General features: G+C 40.2%; 1 protein-coding gene across 1 annotated transcript; it reads right to left on the bottom strand.

Annotated features, from left to right (window-relative positions):
* Positions 1-16,306: 16,306 nt before the first annotated feature.
* On the bottom strand, positions 16,307-19,629 carry LOC148127041 (regulator of G protein signaling 9-like). Its single transcript, XM_087923179.1, has 3 exons — positions 19,594-19,629; positions 17,635-18,086; positions 16,307-16,530 (listed from the first exon to the last, which is right to left on the bottom strand). The coding sequence occupies exons 1-3, from the start codon at positions 19,627-19,629 to the stop codon at positions 16,371-16,373; spliced, it is 648 nt and encodes a 215-aa protein (XP_087779305.1). The 3' UTR covers positions 16,307-16,370.
* Positions 19,630-19,851: the final 222 nt, after the last annotated feature.

Below are 19,851 nucleotides of genomic sequence, written 5' to 3'. Positions count from 1 at the left end.
ATTGATCCCCTCTTCTTTGTGGCAGCCTCTTAGATATTGCAACACTGCTGTCATGTCATCCCTGGTCCTCCTTTTCCTTAAACTAGACATATCCGATATCTGCAAATGTTTTTCATAGGGAAGAAATCAGGAGCTTGATGCCCCAATCTGTACAACCTTTCTGGATAAAGAAGCCTTTGAAAAAGGCATATGCATTTAAAAGCATTTTTGGATACTGTGAATGTGGCATTTCAAATAGCTATGGGACTGTTGCTTTGAAATAATATTTTTTTAAACTTTTTTATTTTTGCAAAATCATTTTTTCAGATGGTCCATAAAATCTAAACCATAGAAGAGATATTTCTGATACAGGTGGAATTGGGGACAGAGAGTCGGGGAAGGAGGAATGCCTGTATGTTAGGCACACATTTCTGCAGTAAACATTTGTGATATTATTAAGGCTGAGTGTCCATCGACAGCCAAATGAATACATGCCACGTCTGCATATGTCTTCTAGGAAATACTGCAGAGTTTGAAGGAGAAGGAGCTCTCTATAGAACTGCCAGAGTTTTCAATCACTTTCTGGCCATTTAATCTGCAGGAATTAACAGGTGAAGTTTATCAAAAGACAGAAATGAATGTCATCCCAGGGGTATCCACCAGATAAGGATAAAAACAGGCAAGATGTCAGGCAAACATATGCAAAAGGGATGGAGCTGATATCAAGCACCATTTTGCCAGTTTTCCACACATACACACATCACAAATTATACTGGGCTATTTGAAATCACAGTTAAAGTTGATGTCCCTACTTCCAGTTTGTGAATATCATTTAGATAAACTAAACTAAAACAGCACATACACCTATGTAAATAAATATGGTGAAAACATCTAGGTCACAACTGGGTATAATTTCCTCAGATATAATCCCTTTAGATGTATTTAATGATATAATTTTCCTCAATTGAAATATCTGAAAACAGTAACTGTCCACCTTAATAGAAAATCCCCAGCTGAGATTTCACATGGAGAGAGGGGAACGAGGCTGGGCAACCTTTTCCTCCCATTGAATATTTGTGTGTCGTGTCCCCACAACCAGAAACACGGCCTGAAATCCTAGGCAAAGTGCCAATTCTTCTGAGATTTTGATGAACTCTCTCTAGGAATCCACGAGATCTTCCACAAGAATGTCCAAATCGTGTTTTTGTGATTTTAATACCTAAAAATAGACATTTGGTCGTTTTTTTAAAAGAAAATGTGATGAGGGCTGGTGTAATGTTTGGAAAGACCGTAGCCTCTCTGGAACTTTTAGGCGACTTAGTTATTTCATTATTTATTTGATTTGTCAATCGCTTACAAGATAATAGGTATAAGTAAAAACATAGTTGTGAATACATGGATACATATAAGAAAAATAAAAGAAACAATAGGACAGGGGCGGTAGCACGTTGATGCACTTATGCACGCCCCCTACAGGCCTCTTAGGAAAGGGGTGAGGTCAATAGTAGACAGTCTACGGTTACTGAGATTTTTCACTACCAATAGAGAAGTGGCATGTATTTACCATTACATAAAGATGTTTTGACAGCGGCAAGAATGATATAAGCACAATATTGGAAAAATGAAATCATACCACCAGAAAGAGAGATAATAAGGAAAACAATGGCTTGTGCAGAATTGGATAGGCTAACAGAGTGAAAAAATAAGGGAGAATCAGTTTATCATGAAAGGTGGAATAAGTTTTATCAGTAGTTACAAAAAAGAAGGGAAGGTCAGAACAAAAATAGCCAGGATGAATAGAACCAAAAGGCACATACTGTATCAATAATATGAAAGTTAATGGTTTAGCAATATCTTTGTAACACCCAAATGGCAGCACTGTTATATATTTACAGTTGTAAACAATAATATATAGTAAACAATTATATATGTATGTATGTATGTGTGTATGTATGTATGTATTACAAACTATTCTAAAAATACGAGTTCCAGGTATACTTGTAAAAGAAGAAACAGACATCCTGCGATCTCCGGAACTTAAAATTACATTTAATGTACTTACTGAGCTTTCGTCGGCCTCTGCTGACATCGCCAGGGTTTTAAGCTACCATTACAGAGATGTTTGCCTTTACATAACATTATGTATGTATGTATGTATGCATGTATGTATGTATGTATGTACGTATGTATATTTGTAGGTACATATAACAATACAGTTATACAGATGATAGTCCCGTAATATACCTGTTTCTGCTTTCTGCCTGCACATATAATATGTATGTACTACCTACATCTGAAGTATCTAAAGAAGACATATGTTCTTATGAGACTTTTTATATTCCCCCACAGAGCTTTTAGTAGTCTTTTCACATCAAGCTGCATCACTTCAGAATTTAATCAGCTCAACTGATGCTCCAGGGAAATGCAGCAAATTTGGATATTTCTTCAGTAGCTGTACAATAGATGCTCCTCCTAGGAAGGAATTCCCCCTTCATCCTAGGATCTGGGATTTCCCTCAAGCAAAGTCAGTGTCTTGCCATCTTTTCTTCATACCATCTCCACCCCAATATGTCTGGATTGCCTATGGGACAGCTTGCACAGAGGCTGCCACATGATTTTTCAGAAGTCATTTTTTCTTGTAAAAAAAAAAAAAGCAAATGCAAGTTTAAAAAAAACCCAAGGAGCATAACACTGACTATCTGTCATTCTTGGCTATCTGAAAGAAATGTCAGCTGATTCAAGAAAAGGAAGGTGAGGATGCGGGTAGAGTGCCCCATAGCGGTGTGAAAATGCTGATAAAATAATTTAGGAGGTGAAACTGATGGGTTTGCCTATTGATATGTTCCCTGCACAAATATTCCTATAAATGATTGGGTCCTCCATAAATGTAGGAAATTCCAGGTTGAGCGCATGACCTTGAATGAAGAGACCTGTATCCTGAGGTAGATTAATTTGTGCTAACTCTTCATAGGCAGGTAAGTAGGTAGTTAATCAATCAGCAACTAACTGATGGATGGGCAAGACCCCCCTGCTATCACCTGATCGAATTCAACCGAAAGAGTAATCACATGTAGTGCAGTAGTGGGATCCTACCTGTGCCACTACCAGTTTGGTGGGTGATCGTTCGTGCGTACGTGCGCCCCTAACATGTGCATGTGTGCGCGCCCCTAACACACTAATCAGCTGAGAGGATGAAGAAACGAAAAACTAGGAGCGACCCACCCACCCATGCGCTTTTCTCTTCTTTTAGCCTCTCAGCCTCTCAGTCTGAGGCTTTTTGTCCTTCTCTCAGCTGATCGGAGACTTTTTTTTTACAACAGGTTCAACCACTGATATACTGTAATGCTTTGTAAATCATAACAGTGTGATCTTCCCAATCTGTCTCAACATTCCCCAGCCACTGAGCCAAGAATATAAATGATGGAGAAAGTAGAGACACCAGATATTTTTTTTATTCTTGGTCATTGTACAACATCTGAACGTTGACAAAGAGGTGAGTCCCCAAAAAATTCAATATAAAATTCATTGGATTCCTACTTGCAGGGCCAGCAAATGAGACAGCATCTGCATTTTTTTTTTTCTTGAAAGTCCCACTAACCTCACTGAGGAGCAGCATCTGGCTAACTCTGACTGACCTCAGAATCTGTGGGATCGGAGTATGTAGCTTTTGACTCCTGGTGACTCCTGGACCAGTCTCCACATTTTTCTTGCAGAAGCCATTTGCCCTTGTCTCCTCCTTCCTAGGTCTGTGAGAAAATGACTACCGGAAGGTTGCCCTGCTGACTTTGTACCTTAAGGCAAGGCTAGAATTATTCAGAAGAGCTGCAGTGGTCAGAATGCAGTACTGCAGGCTACTTCTGCTGACTGCCAACTGCCTGCAATTTGGCAGTTCAAATCTCACGAGGCTCAAGGTTGACTCAGCCTTTCATCCTTCCGAGGTGGGTAAAATGAGGACCCAGATTGTTGGGGGCAATAGGTTGACTCTGTAAAACTGCAGAGAGGGCTGTAAAGTGAAATATAAGTCTAAGTGCTATACTATTGCTAGAACTCAGGTTTTTTGAATTTCTACTCTGGGGTGGGGGCTTTATCTACTACTTCAAATTGGATTAGTAGAAGCTAATTAGTTAATAATTGGATGAGAGTCCACTGGAAAATCCTAGGATTGTAATGTGTATGCAGCAGTTTATATCATGGTCAGGTCCTTACAGTGTGCTGCATCACAACCTACTCTGCTCATTTCAGACACATAACATGTTGTTGGGTGAATACAACTCACTTCAGTTCCCTTTGAGTTCAGTTCAGCTGCTGAAAGTGAACTGATTGAGCTTTGTGAATTAGAGACCTATTCTTCAAAGCACCCGAGGGCTAGACAAGAAGTAACAGGTGGAAACTTCTCAGAAAGACATCCAACCTAGAACTAAGGAGAAATTTCCTGTCAGTTAGAATAATTAATCAGCAGACCAACTTGCCTCCAGAAGTTGTGGATGCTCCAACATTGGAGGTTTTTAAGAAGAAATGGGACAGCCGCTTGTCTGAAATGGTAAAGGGTCTCCTGCTTGTGCAGGGGGTTGGACTAGAAGACCTCTAAGATCCTTTCCAATTTTGTTACTCTATTATTCTATAACTAGTTTGGGAAGTAAAAAGCTATCAAGATAGTGGCAAACCATTTTGATATTGTTGCCAAAGAAATTGTGTGGTGGTATCTGTTGCAAGCAGGAGTTAAACTTAATGTGAATACATCTTTACTTTTGTTCTAGGGGTCAGAGGGGCTTCTTTCCAAGTAAACAGTGCACAAGAATGCAATTGTGAAATAGATTTGAGAGGGCTTTTTTTTAATAATAACACTTTCTGTGTGAGGCCATTATTCGAGACAGGAGTAAGGAAACCACAACTTCTAAAATACCTCAAGTAAACATGCCCCTGCAGACAATACTGTCATCAGAGTTTGTTGTAAAGAGGGATCCTTCTGTGGGAATCTCTTTTACATTTTAACTGTGATGATCAAAAAGGCCTACTCTCTTCTTCCAGCCACCAAATGTCTGCCAGTGGCAAGATCACAAGGAGGCCCCAGCGGCTGTGGGAAGCCGCTGAGCAGGTTCATATGGGAAGAGATGAATCCAGAGATGATCTCCGATCCCAGGATGTTAAAAGCTAAAGCTGAAGTTGAACAAACTAGAAAGCAGCGACATTGGCACTAGGCCAACATGGTGCATTCTGCCACTGGCAGACCACAGTCAGATGGACATCACAAGCTGGATGAATAGAAGTCTCCAGGGTAGTTCCACAGAGGGTATATAACAGTAATCCAGTCAGGAACTGGCCAGATTATGAATAGCTAAGACCTTGACTTATTTCTTCAAGAAAAGACCATTTTTCTATGTCCGGTTGTTACCTCCCATTGCCAGTTGGATTAAAAAATGTTATCAATGTCTTGATAAAGCTCGAAGACTCTGGGGGTGGGGGGAAGTATGAGTGTATGTGGGCCGTCTATTTTATCTCTCTGAACAAGCGAGAAGTTGCTGAGAGGTCTCTAATGAACTCAGAGGAGACGATGAATAATTCATATATATACATCCACTTAACAAGCAAATTCGCTAATAAGCCAACCACCTGTTGCTTGGCCAGCAGAAAAAAAAGAAAACACCTGGTTCTGTTCCTGGTTTGATAAGCCAATATTTTTAATCTCCAGATCCTCTCCCTGCATTTTGCCTCAGATAACTGAAGTAGACTCAGAGACCCTCTGCTCCAGCCACACTCGTAATAGTGACAGAGCTTTGATGTCCCCTCATTCAACAGAATGTTGTTTAGTTCAAAGCCGAGAACAGAGGCGCTTCTTTGCTTTTAAATTATTAGCTCCCTAAGTCTTCTGTAATAATAGTTTGACTGAAGTGTGCAGTTTATTAACTCCATAAAGATGATATTATTAGAATGGAGAAAGGCAGCTAAAAGTTTTGCCTTGCAGTTCAGCAGCAGGGGTTTTTCAATACTTTGATCTCAATCGATGCTAAATGTCTTTGTGTGAGAGAAAGAAAGAGAGCAGGCACCAAGCTGAAATTACTTTTGAATAAATGCTGCATCAATTATTGAACTCTTCTTCTTACAAATTAAAGTCTTCAACTGGTCCCCTAATTCTGGTTTCAGTTTCCTTCCCCACCTGCTCTTAGTAGACTGCAAAATGAAAGACATCTTGGGCCAAGGGGCTAATCGGATCCAGGTTGACCTTCTCCAGTTCTTGGCCGAGGACAGCAAGGTCTGGTTTTAGGTATGCTTTGGGGATGGGTGAATATTAGCAGACCTCTCCATCCAGGGACAATGAAACCTGCCAAGGAAAAGCAGACTCCACATTGCTACTGTTTTCATTTCCTAGAAAATCTTCCTCACAGTCATCTTCACTGCTGCTAAGATAGACATGCTAAAAGCATGGCATGAGTTGAGCAGCATTCCCTCCAGATGACCAATGATGGAGCACAGCTGGTACCTCAACCCCATCTATGTTGTGTTTCTATGGGCTGCCTGCAGCTGGAGCAATTCCTCAAAAAAGGAAGTACCAAGCCACTCCTTGGCTCAATATAAAAGCCTAACAATAGCTTGATATCTCCACTGGAGGACACCCAGGGGTAGCTGGCAAGTTGGACAGATCTTCTCATGTCAAGGATGGTTGGCTAGTTTCCTGCGTGTTTCAGAAAACGGGTCAGCCAAAAGGCACTAAGTTTTTTCTCCTTTGGCCCAACCAGAACTTTTGAAAAAAGGAGGTTATTTTGACTGAGAACCAAGCTACATTTTTGAAAAAAATGGCAGTGGAATAAACCATGGTAACAGATGCAAGTTCCTTCAAGCCACAAGGCCTAGTTGATCTTTGTAAGTTCCTCCAAGCCACAAGGCCCAGTTGATCTCCAAGTTTCAATGCCTTGTTGATTTTTGTTTAAACTGAGCCTCCTTTCCATCAGCCTGTAAAGAAGGGAGCTAAATCTGATCAAAGAAAAGCTGTGATTTACAGTGAATTCCTTCTGGTATAATTCTATTAAAAGTTTGGAAATTGCCTTAGAATATGTAAAGCTAGTCAATCATTTATTGCTTTCATCTCCAAATCTATATCAGGATTGTGCAGCATTTGGGGGTGGGAGAGGCTTAGAACACATCCATATCCACGGGCAGTGCTTCTGAGCACACATATCAACTGTATCTCTGCCCTGTTTCAGGACATATTTCTTTACCCTTAACTCTCAAATAATCAGTTTGCTTTCGTAAGTAATCCTGCTGCAGAGATTACTTTTTCATGCATTACTTTTTTTCCTGAGCTGAGCACAAGGGTAGTAGAAGCTTCTATGCAGCCAAAGGTTTTTCTGCCAGTAGTCCTGCGCTTCTGATCTAGGAATTAGGTAAGAGCATGTTGCTTGCTGCCTGCTTTTGCATCTGTTACTTTAACTGTGAGTTCCTTTTCATAAAATTGTTTGCAAGGACTTAAGAATTTTGGCTGGCAGGATCCAGGAAGGGAGCCTTCTCTGCCATTGCCTCCCTCCCTCCCTTTAAAATATTTTACCCCAAAAGTGAACCGAGCCCCCCCCCCACTCTTCTGTCCTTCTGGAAAAGTATGAAGACCTGGCTCTGCCTTGAGGCATGAGGTGGGGTGGCGCTAAGAGTGCATTGCAACCTCAGGGTGATTGGGGGCTTGAGATTGCTCCTTCCAGCTCTTTTAACTTTTTAATATCGTCATTTTAACCTTGTTTAGTTTTTCTTGGAAGTTTTACGGGTACTCCTATGCATCTTCAGTTATGTTCATATGGTGATGGTTCAATAGAAACTCTAGGCCATATATCTATGGAGATTCTCAGTCATCCATGGTTGTCCCAAAGGTGCTTTTTCAAGAGGCAACTGGACTTTCTGCTTTTTCTCTGAAGACGTTTTGCTTCTCATCCAGGAAGCTTCTTCAGAGTTGAAGAAGCTTCTTGGATGAGAAGCAAAACATCTTCAAAGAAAAAGCAGAAAGTCCAGTTGCCTCTTGAAAAAGCACCTTTGGGACAACCATGACCTGGATGACTGAGAATCTCCATAGACATAAGGGTTCTAGACAGACCCGTAAATATCTCTTCTTGAAGAAATTCCTAACTAGAGAGTGCAACTTCTATTTAGAATACAGAAGAACAGAGTTGGAAGGGAGGTCTTCTAGTCCAACATTTAATGCTACTACTCCCAGACAATGTCTCGAAAATCATTCTAAGACCACTCCCACCAACCCTGAGAGGGAAAGCCACGTGAATATAAACTGACAGCAGACCACATTTCTTAGTAGCACTGATGATGTTATCTCATTTTGGGTAAGGGAATGTCTGCAAGAAAACAAGCAAGCTCAGAGAGCACCAAGAACCGCCCAAAATCATTCAGTTCTTGTCTACCATTTTATGATAATTAGAATTTCTTATAATAGTATTATAGAAGGCCTATAAAAAATTAAAAGGCCTCAAACCAACTGGAAAAAATCAGCTGTGAGGCGCATGCATGCGCAGTGAGATAAGTTTGCCTGCGGCTCACATGCCAGCACAAATGGCTCTGCGTGCCACTTGTGGTATGCGTGCCAAAGGGTTCGCCATCATGGATATATACTATTATATACTATGATATTATATTATATTAATTATATTATATTTATTATATATTAACATATTTATTATAATATATTAATATATTACAATAATATTATAATATAACATTATAGTATAGTATAATAGTATATAGACAATAGTATGGTATAAATTCTCCTGCTTGAGCAGTGGGCTGGACTAGAAGACCTCCAAGGTTCCTTCCAGCATTATTCTATTCTGTTCTGTTCTGTTCTATTCCCTATTCTATTCTATTCTATTCTATTCTGTTCTATTCTATTCTATTCTATTCTATTCTATTCTTTCTATTCTGTTCCATTCTGTTCTGTTCTGTTCTGTTCTGTTCTACTCTACTCTACTCTACTCTACTCTACTCTACTCTACTCTACTCTATTCTATTGTAATTCTATTCTATTCTACCTACCTTTTGGGTGTGTTTTTAACTATGCTTACCAATGAGATTGCATTTACCAACGAGGTCATGATTGTCTGATTATAATTCTTTAAAACCCAGTGTCTAAGGTAAGCCTGAACACTTGCTTTGGAAACAAATTTCCAAATGCCTTTCTTCTAGACAGAATAAAACTATTTCTTCTGTACAGGGATTTCTGCACAGGGATTTCCACCTCTGTGTCTTTCATTGGTGCTGGATACCAAACATAACAAATCCAGGGTTCCTGAGCCAGCAGCTTCTCATAATATTATTATGCCTGTGCTCCCTACTTCTGAGAAGGGAAGAGTTTCAGGAATGCTGGTGTTCACCAAACTCAGGTTTCTTGGCAGGGGGAAATTGATAATGTTTCTGCAATAGGCTTACAGGTAGTCCTCAACTTACAACAGTTCATTTAGTGACCATTCAAAGTGACAACGTCACTGAAAAAAGTGACTTATGACCACTTTTGACACTTATGACTATTGCAGCAAGCCCATGGTCATATGATCCAAATTCAAACAGGTGGCAATTGACTCATATTGCACCGATGGTTACAGTGTCCAGGGGTCATGTAGTCATTTTTCACAAACTTCTGATGAGCAAAGTCAATGGGGAAGCCAGATTCGCTTAACAATCATGTCACTAACTTAACAACTGGAGTGATTTACTTAACAACTGTGGCAAGAAAGATTGTAAAATGGAGCAAAACTCACTTAGAAACTGTCTCACCTAGTGACAGAAATTTCAGGCTCAATTGTGGTTGTAAGACAAGGACTACCTGTATTTTCCCAGAAAGGAAACCTGGGATAAAAATCAGGGATATGCCACATGAATACTATTATCCAGTCCTGGTCCTCTTTCGATTTCTTGGGGAGCCCCTAATTCCACTAGGCTCCACTTTGCAGAAAGCCAATATCTGTTTTTTCCTCAGTTTCAATGCATGAGACAAAGAACAAAGTCACCTTCAGAGTTCGTCGGCATATGGCAATGCACTTTGGGGAGGAAACCCCTGACTTTGTTGGATAAGTTTGTCAAATTGAAAGGAGTCCTGTGATTTATTATTAAGATGGCAACCCCTAGAAGACTTGGCTGATCTTGAAAAACAAAGTCAGAACTGGTTAATATTTAGAATGGAATGATAGAACTGAAATGAAAAAAAAAAATATTACCGTGATGGAAGATGTTATGTCTTTGAGAGATGCTACAGCCTGCAAATCAGCTAACCAAACTGAACTATGGACGGGTTTACATCTTGCCTATGTCACTCCTCCAAAAGATGAGCCCTGGTGCCAATATAAGGTGGAGGTTTTGATTTTAACTTCAGCACTGCGTTTCCTCGAAAAGGATTCTCGTAATATAAGCCCTATCCCAAAAATAAGCCCCAGTTAAAATCATCACCCAGGAGGACACATTTGGTACTGTATTTCCCTGAAAATAAGACCTAACTGGAAAATAAGCCCTAATGCACCTTTTGGAGTAAAAATTAATATAAGACCCAGACTTATTTTTGGGGAAACATTGGTATTACCATCTATCCTTTCTCTGCAGACCCTAAATCAGCAATATCACAAACAGGCAATTTGGGAATCCGGATTTAATAATCTTACAGTGACCTGGGCAGAGTGCTTCAGTATATAATTTGTATGTAAAAGCATGATAAATCAGGGTTTTGAGCTTCAGACCTCTGTCCTAAAATCCTGCCTTCAAAGCATCATAATTATTTGATCATGATTTACTGTATATATAAACAAGCTTGACTATTGCCTGTTGGTTCAAAGCATAATGATATAAAAGAAATGAAGTCGTATCCTATCTGATGAAAGCTTTTCAGGCCTACTTTGAAATCTTTGGCAAGCTGTTTGAGAAACAGTTAACAATCTTTGCACAGAGAAAAGTTTCAGAGTCAATTCCACATTAAAATGTCTCTGCTAAAAAAAATAATCTGTTTCCAGCCTTGGGAAGCAATTGGAAGTCAGAGTAGACAATCCTGAGCTGGATGAAATAATTATCTGATATGAATCAGTTCTGTATTTCCACTTCTGTAGAGTTCAAAATTCATCATATTATCTGAAAATTGTCCCCTGTTGTTTTTCAACCCAGGTGGATAAATTTTGTCAGACAGGGAGCACATTTTCTTTAAAAAATGCTTTGGGTATTAAAAACAGCAGAAGAAAGATTGATGGTGTAAGGTGATAAAGTCCAGCAAATAGGCAAAGCCTGGAATTTACCAATTTCTGTTAAGAGATTGGTAAATTGCTTTGTGGTTTATTAGTGACAGTTTTAAGGGACACTTGTTTCTTCTCCAAATAATTTTTTTCCCCATAGTTGTTTTCTTCCTATATCCATCTTTACTGTTGAGCTTCCTGTCAAATTTTGACAGTGTGATTTGGGTTTGCAAAAAGCAAACCAAAAAACTCAAGTTACAGATTGTGGGAAGCTACAGATGGTGGGATCGGTGGTGTACTCTGAGCTTGGTTGTTTTCTTGTGGATATATCATTACCAACTAGGTAACATCATCAATGCTAATAAGGATGGTGGTTTGCTGTCAGTTTATATTCTAGTGTCTGTGTTGGTATATCAGTGTTGGTGGAAGTGGTCTTGGTGATTCCTTGATTAGGCTGTTGTTTACTGTTGGCTTGTTTGTTTGAGTTGGCAGTTCTTTGACAACAAATAATAACCAATAAGTTGTCTCATTCAAGGTGAAATGGGACAACTTGCTACAGCCAACTCGACTGATGGCCATGGTCAATTTGCTGCGGCCAAAATGTGCAGGACAACTTTACCACAGGACAATTCAACAATTTAATTTAATTATTTAAGATAATTAAAACATTTTAATTTTTGTCATTCAGATTTCATTTTGCCCCTCCCTTGGCATCCTTTCTTTAATGATTCCATTCCACCTTTCCTTCAATATTAATCAAACTCTTGTTCCACGGTGAATTGGCCATGGTGAGTTGTGTTCAACCCTGAGCTACAAATACAAATACCAAATGAGTTGAATAATAACACCAGTGATCAGTTAGCACAAAGCCTACTAGTTATTATTGACAGAAATGTTAATGCCATACCTTTGAAGTATAATAGTTTGGGAAAATGCAATTGAAACTATTCTTATATTATTTATTTATTTGCATTTATTTTGCCACTCATCCTGTATCAAAACAACTCTGGGTGACTTATTTGTGGATAGGTTCTGGGGAGTGAGAAACCTCCATATTAAAACCCTCTACGTCTGCAGTTCTTAATATTTTTTCTGCCATAGAGAGTCTGGTGAAAGTAAATGGGAAAATAAGTGCATAAAAGAAAATAGTGAAAATAACTCCCTCCCTCATCCATGTTCACAGATTCTCAGAAATATACCCATAGGTCCCAAGTGAAGAAACCTGTTCTACCTTGTGGCATTTTCCTGACAGAGAACAACAAAAAATAAGGAATAAGACAATACAAAAATTCCTCTTATTGCAGACAAATTCATTTTTATTTGCAACGTTAAAAGCCCACATACTTGAAACAGATAAAGGAAATATGTTTCTTAGGAAAGCAATCATTGTGTACTAGAAAATCTGTTTATCGGGAAAACAATCCATTGAAGGCGTCCTTTTCTGAAAAAGATACATTCGTGCATACTAAAACATGCCAATGTTGCATATTATATATTTAGTATTTACATTAGCCATACAACATAGGATTTCTAATCCAGGTGCATGGAGGCTCTGACGATTTGTAATCAACAGGCTCCAACTGAACACTGACAAGAGTGGCTTTGGGTTTTGGAGCCCAACAGTTCTAGGATTGCATCATCTTTGGTGCTGGATGGGGTTGCACTGCCCCAGTCGGACCCCATGCACAAACTAAGGGTACTCTTAGACATACAACTCCTGCTCAAACAGGTGGCCAAATCAATTTTTTATTACAGCCAAAAGCAGGATAAGAAGGCTGGGGTGCAGTCAATTAAAAAGCGTAGAAAATACATTAAAGTCTAAAAAAAAAATATTGTTATAAAAAGCCAAGAGATATAAAATAGGAGAGAGAGAAAGAGAGATATAAAACAGAAGTCTAAAAGGAATCTAAAAGGAGTGGTAGGAACATTAGATGAGTGTAGGGGAACATAAATGCTAGTAACAGGTAGTCCTTGATTTACAACAGTTCATTTAGTGACTATTCAGTGTTACAACGATGTTACAATGCTACAGTGACCATTGCAGCATTCTCAGAGTCATGTGACTTACACTCACATGCTTGATAACTGGCTCATATTTCTGACAGTTGCAATGTCTCGCAATCAGGTGTTCACCTTTTGTGACTTTCTGACAGACAAAGTCAATGGGGAAGCCTCATTCACTTAACAATGGTGTTACTACTTTAACCACTGCAGTGATTCACTTAACAAACGTTGGCAAGAAAAGTCATAACATGGGGCAAAACTCAACACATTTCTCACTTAGCAATATCAATTTTGGGCTCAATTGTGGTCGTAAGTCGAGGACTACCTATGTGAGCCTATCAAATTACAGAGCACTCTAATATGATGAACTAGATTATGCTCATCTAGACTAGTCTATGGCACAGGTCATCATCATCTGATGGATTTTAAGTGCTGTGGCACAGACCTGGCAACAGTATAGGTTGTAGCAGTGTTGGTATCTGAAAACACCCAAGAGGTATAGACTTGTTATGGATGTTCGTGCAATAAAATGGTGAGATGAGGCTCGTACAAAGGTCTTGGTAAAACAGGCACTGGAGAAACATGTGCTCCGTTGTTTCTGTATGTTCAGAATCACCACTCATGCTCTAGTCAACTCTTGGTTGGACTACTTTAATGTGCTCTGTATGGGGCTGCCCTTGAAGAGTATCCAGAAACTTCAGCTGGTACAGAATGCAGCATTGTGGGCACCCATGCATATTTCTAGAACAGGGGTGTTAAATTCACGTCGTCACATTGTTGTCACATATTGCGACTTTTTTCTCCTTCACTAAAACGGGAGTAGGCATGGCCAACATGTGACGCATTCGGCCCACAGGCCACGAGTTTGACACCCCTGTTCTAGAAGAACACACATTACCTTTTTTTTGCTCTGGGAGCTGCTTTGCCTACCAGTTTGCTTCTGGATCCAATTCAAGCTGTTGCTATTCATCTTTAAAGTCCTATCTGGCATGAGGCTGGATTATTTGAGTGACTACCTCTGCCACCAGATCCATCAGAGAAGGTATGCTATGGGTCCCAACGACTGCTAGCCTTCCCAAGTAAACCAGTCAGGAATCATGACAAGATGAGCTAATACTAATTTATCGTCAGGCCCCATTAACAGAATCTTACAAATCCGAAAGTACAAACTTCCCATTGTCATTTTTAACCACCCAATCAGGCCACGTCCTTCTGAAGTTTCCTTTGACTGCGAAGCCACTGGTGGTTTTAGGATGGAGACTACATTCAAGGTTTCATCAGGGGACATAAGCCAACCTGGCCCTGAAGATTATCCACCTCTTTTTTTACTCAACTGAAGTGCTTGAGTAGCCTATTCCTTGTCTTCTCTAATTGAAATCCTTTTCAATATTACGATTAACTTTCTCAATTTTGCTGTTGGAAAACATTTGTAACAGCATGGACCTGTATTTAGGAATTCAGCCATTAAGGCTTCCTCCATTGTGGAAGCAGCCTCCTGTTGGACATCAACCATCCAGTTGAGAGGAGGGCTGAAACAAGGATTCAGCCTAGTCTTGCTACCTAATATTTGATATTTTCCAGGTGAAAACTACCGGTCTAGGGAGATTTCTGTGAAACAGGCCAAGAACATCAAAGTAGCAATAGCAATAACACTTACAGTAGGCTTATATACTGCTTCACAATGCTTTACAGCCCTCTCTATGTGTATTGTCAGCCTATTGCCCACAACAATCTGGATCCTGATTCTACCGACCTCATGGAAGACTGAGTCTACCTTGAGCCAGTAAGAGCAGCAGAGGTGGGCTGCACTTACGTTAACAACCGGTTCTCTGGTTGTGAGCACGCGCAACCTCTTTGGGGCTGAAACACAGCTTCAAACATGCAGCTAATCTACTCAGGCAGCTCCGGTGAGTACAGCAGGCATGGTGCGGAACACAGCTAGGCAACGTGGGCAGGGAGAATGAGCCAGAAAGTTAGTTATATACAGGGTGGGGGCTTCAAAAATTTATCAAAGGGCTCTCTGCCTGATTGCTGGGTGGGTGTGGCCATAGTGGGCGTGGCCTAGTTGGCCTCCTGCACCACAGCGGAGGGGGCTTGTTCTGTCCCAACTCATGGCAACCATCAATTTCCTTCTAAAGCAGAGGTCTCCAAACTTGGCAACCTTAAGGCTTGTGGACTTCAATTCCCAGAATTGTAAGTAAGGGTCATCAGGATTTTTTAATGCTTTCCTGCAGCCTTTAGGTAGCATTGGAACAAAAGGGAAAGTACTATTTTAATACTAATGCAGCTAAGGCTGTCTTAAACCAGTCTCTCCTGATGGGGGAAAGCAGCACAATGTTGCTGATGAGCATTGGTGTCACAGTGAGGTGTAGTTAGGAAATGCTCTTCAGAGTTTGTCAACCTCAGCAACTTTAAGATGGGTGGACTTCAACTCCCAGAATTCCCCATGTGTGGCTTCTGCACTATCTCACCTAATCCAGGTACCCATTGCACTGTTAACATTAGAAAGTTGCTAATTTTGATAGCAGAGTTTTAGGAGATGAATATTACATTCTTGGTCTTTCTAAACAACAAAAAAATCAGCATATAAGAAATGCAGAGATACAAAATGCAAACATTCCAAAAGACTGATCAAATGTAAGAATTTCGTGGCATGATTTACCAACGTGATTCGTGGAAATTTACCAATATTGTGGCATCTTAGAGATTTCCTTTTTTTTTTTTTTTGAATATGGAAATAAAGATGTTTGTTTAATTATAAGCTTTCTTCCAAGTGGTTTTGACCTAGGGGTTGCTATTCTTTTTATTCATCTTCTTGATATTCTAGGATAGAGAGTGAGATTAAAAATACTTTATTTAAATAAAACTAATACATGAAAAAAAAAACTTTGATTTTATACTCTCAAATTGTTTGAAATCAAACACGTTCACTTCACATTGGTTTAGCACAAAAATGCCCGGAGAGAAGAATAGTCCAAGGTTATCTTCTTGCAGCCTGACCATTAGTGAACCCTCTACCAAACCACCTGGTTTTCACCTGCCTTACTATGTATGGACAAAATTGAATGGACTTAAGTGTGCTGTTGGAAGTGCCTCTGCCCTATATTCCAAAAAAAAAAAGTATTCCAAATGGTTGGTGATTAATACCCCTCAACTGAGGCTGAGGGAAAAAAATAATCATTTTTAAGTGGCTCACATCCGAATGGCTTCAAAGGCTTCTTGTCTGCTTTGTCCTCCTTCGGTCAGAACTTCCCAGGGGCAGATCACTTCTTTGGAAGACTCCTGGTGATCTTCTTCCACTCCAACATCCATCGGGTGGATTTTGCTCTCCAGAGAAACCTGAAAGAAGGCGCTAAACCAAAGACAAACAAAACGTCACAGTTTATGTATTCTCTTTATAGTTCATATTTCTAAACCACCCATATCCCTCGAAGACAATAACAATATCAAAGTGCTGGAGAGCTTCTACCTTTTAGGGATCAACCATCACCAGTAAAGGAGCAAGCAGTCGAGAAATAGGCATAGACCAGCACCTGGTAGAGCACCTATAAAAAGGCCTTGGGAAAAATATTCAAATACTACAATGTGTGGTCCCTACAAAAATCTGAATTGTTCAAGAATTTATATTCCCTTGACACTCCAGGGAAGCAGAAGGTGGTTGAGGAACTCTGGGAGTTGAAGTCCACAAGCCTTAAAGTTGCCAAGGTTGGAGACCCCTACTATGGGCAGCCCAAAAAACAAACAAACGGATGGCCGAACCAATCAATCTAGAGCAGGGGTATTAAACTCAAGGCCTATGGGCCAGATCTGGGCCACGGAGTGCTTAGATGTGGCCCATGGGGCTGCCCTGGAAACAGTGAAGGATCAGCCCGCAGTACCTCTGCAGCGAAAACAGAGATCGGAAGGGCCGGATTCCATTTTTGGCCATGAATGGTCTCCTGCAGCCCTCTGCCAGCAAAAGCATGCAGCCTTCCCGGGCTCCATTTATGCTAGCAGAGGGCTGCAGAAGGCTGTTATGGCTGAACACAGAGCTTCAACAAGTGACTTCAAGCTGGCCACACCCACCCTGGCCACGCCCCAAGGTCAAACACAACCCTGATGCAGTCCTCAATGAAATTGAGTTTGACACCCCTGGTCTAGAGGCAGAAATGAACAGGGTCAAATATTTTGGACACATTACGTGCAGACTTAGCTCTATGGTAAAGGCCCTAGTATTGGGAAAGGTGGATGGAAAGAAGAGAAGACAACCAGCAGCAAAGTGGATAGACTCAGTTACAGGGGAATTGGGTATACAATTGAAAGACTTGAAGAGACAGGACAGAGAAAATCTCTCTATGATGTTGCTAGGCACATAATCAATCACAAAGCATTATTAGGACTACTGTGTTCCTCTGTTGTTCAGGAGAAGAAGACCTGACCACAAAGCCCAAGTAAAACCATCCATAAGGATACTCACATAGGTGCTTTTTTGGATTTTGGTTGAAGGTGTTGGCTCAGATCTTCTAAGGGTTGCACTTTTCCCTGTGCCCCAGCAGGATGCTTAGGTGAAAGAGTGGCAAACACCGGTGAATTCATGCATCGCCATTTCAAGAACCTGCCCAGGGACAAGGCCATCTTTGGCTTGGGTGTCATCTTGGACTTGGAGTTGATAGCATTTGTTGAACGGTGGCAATTGTCCAGTTCAGAATCCATGGAGTTCCGAGCCCTTTCCAGGAGGGAAGGAATGGGATCAGAACCAAACTTGTTAGGCTCCAAGTTCTTCTCCCTAACAGATGCATCGCCTAAGGCTACCCGAAGAGGTGAGGAGTAACTAGCAGTGTTTGGCAGAGGGAGTTGCCGGCGGCATTGAGAATCAGATGTACTAGTGTAAACAGCCAAATGGGAAACAGGAACAGTAAATTGACATAACTGCAGGGAAAAGAGAGAACGGTTATAGCATAGACAATTCTTATAGAAAATAGAGGTTTTTATTACACTTGGTCATCTATAACCATCTTCGCTAGGGTTCACGTTATGGTCTTCCCATCATGGCTTTCTACTATTCGGCATGAGCAAAGCAATGCTATTGCTGATTACAGAGTGTATGGGCTCACATTCAGTCTGCTCTGGCTTCTGCCAGTAGATAGAAACCAGCCAGTCCGGATGTACCAGAAGTCTAATCTGCACATTTGATCTCAAATTAATTTTTGAGAATGGGGAAATTTTACATCTCTTGTGGCCCTTAATATTGCAGCTTCAGATGCATGACCACTGCTAGAAGTTGTTCTCTCTCTCTCTCTCCCTCTCCCTCTCCCTCCCTCCCTCCCTCTCATCCTAGCTAGCTACCTATCATCTAGCTAGCTACCCCATCATCTATCTATCATCTGTCTGTCTGCCTGTCTGTTATCTATCTATCTATCTATCTATCTATCTATCTATCTATCTATCTATCTATCTATCTATCTATCTATCTATCTATCTATCTATCTATCTATCTATCTATCTATTATCATCTATCATCTTCTAACGCTGGCTATATAGCAGCAAAGGATTCAGCACTAAATATGTTGTATGTGTATGAACATAGATAGGGGGAAAAACTAGTTCAGAAATCCTATAATGTTTACTGTACAGAGATGTGTATAACTATTGCAGTTGTAACACAATTCTTAAATACAAATACCTGATCCATTGTTATGCATCAAAAGTAAAGTGTTAAGAACTCAGGCGGGGGGGGGGATTTTTTTAGTCTATTCCTTAAAACAATAAACCCATTTCTCTCAGCCCAGAGTAAATTCCTGCCCAAAATCAGAAGGACTACCTCTCATTCATAAAGCACATACTTCATATGTATAATACCCTAAGTTTAGCTTCAACATATTCAGACAGAACTGCGAAAAAACTCCCATCTGAAGAAGATCAAATGAAAATATCAAAACAAAATTTTGGGATAAACTGATAGGATTCTAGTTAGAGCAGTTTTCCAGAGTCCTAAAATGTTAGGAAATTTTTTCCCCCTGCTGACAGACTTTAATTGCCTACTCTGTGGTGATCCAGAAGATGTCTATGGAGATTCTCAATCAAGCAGGTCTTGATTGTCCCAAAGATGCTCCAGCTTCTGAAGAAGCTTCTTGGATGAAAATGAAAACATTTCAAGGAAAAGGCCAAGAAAGCCCAGTTGCCTTTTGAAAGGCACTTTGGATTTGATGATAAATGGTATTGGCATCTACTGTAGCTACCCATAGAAATAAATCAACAAACTGTAAGAGTTCAGTGATTAAATTTTGGTTCCAGTATATCAAAATCGTTACCTGATTGTCATGACCATGTTATACAATTGCATATTCCTAAATAAATCCTTTCAATAATATGTATTCATAGTCCCTGACTTATGGCCGGTTGCTGAACAACCTTTTGACGTTACCACAGACCTCACCTGAGCAATTTTCAGAGTTACAGCACACACATCCATAGTTGCATAATTGTATTTTGGGTGTTAGCAATCGGCTCATCTTTACAGCTGTTTACAGTATTCCACAGTCACGTGACAACAATTTGTGACTTTTTTTTTGCTAATTTCCTACATTCTGGTTTCCAGGAAAAAAAAACACCCATTGAGGAAAATGGATTAGCTTGATGACTGCTACATTCACTTAACAATTACTATGTTCACTTAACTATTGTAAAAAATGGT

Source organism: Pseudonaja textilis, chromosome 2 (genome assembly GCF_049901715.1).
Source record: "Pseudonaja textilis isolate UNSWEBS1 chromosome 2, rPseTex1.2, whole genome shotgun sequence".
Taxonomy (NCBI): domain Eukaryota; kingdom Metazoa; phylum Chordata; class Lepidosauria; order Squamata; family Elapidae; genus Pseudonaja; species Pseudonaja textilis.
The sequence above is the reverse complement of the archived record's forward strand: the minus strand, read 5'-3'. Positions and strand labels throughout refer to the sequence as shown.

Excerpts from the sequence above, each read along its gene's own strand:
- LOC148127041 (XM_087923179.1), bottom strand. The coding sequence starts at position 19,629 with ATGGATGTGTGTGCTGTAACTCTGAAAATTGCTCAG. Across the intron at positions 18,087-19,593 it reads TAACTCTGAAAATTGCTCAG|TTATGTCAATTTACTGTTCC; the intron begins GTGAGGTCTGTG and ends TTTTCCCTGCAG. Across the intron at positions 16,531-17,634 it reads AAATCCAAAAAAGCACCTAT|CGCCTTCTTTCAGGTTTCTC; the intron begins GTGAGTATCCTT and ends TCTTTGGTTTAG.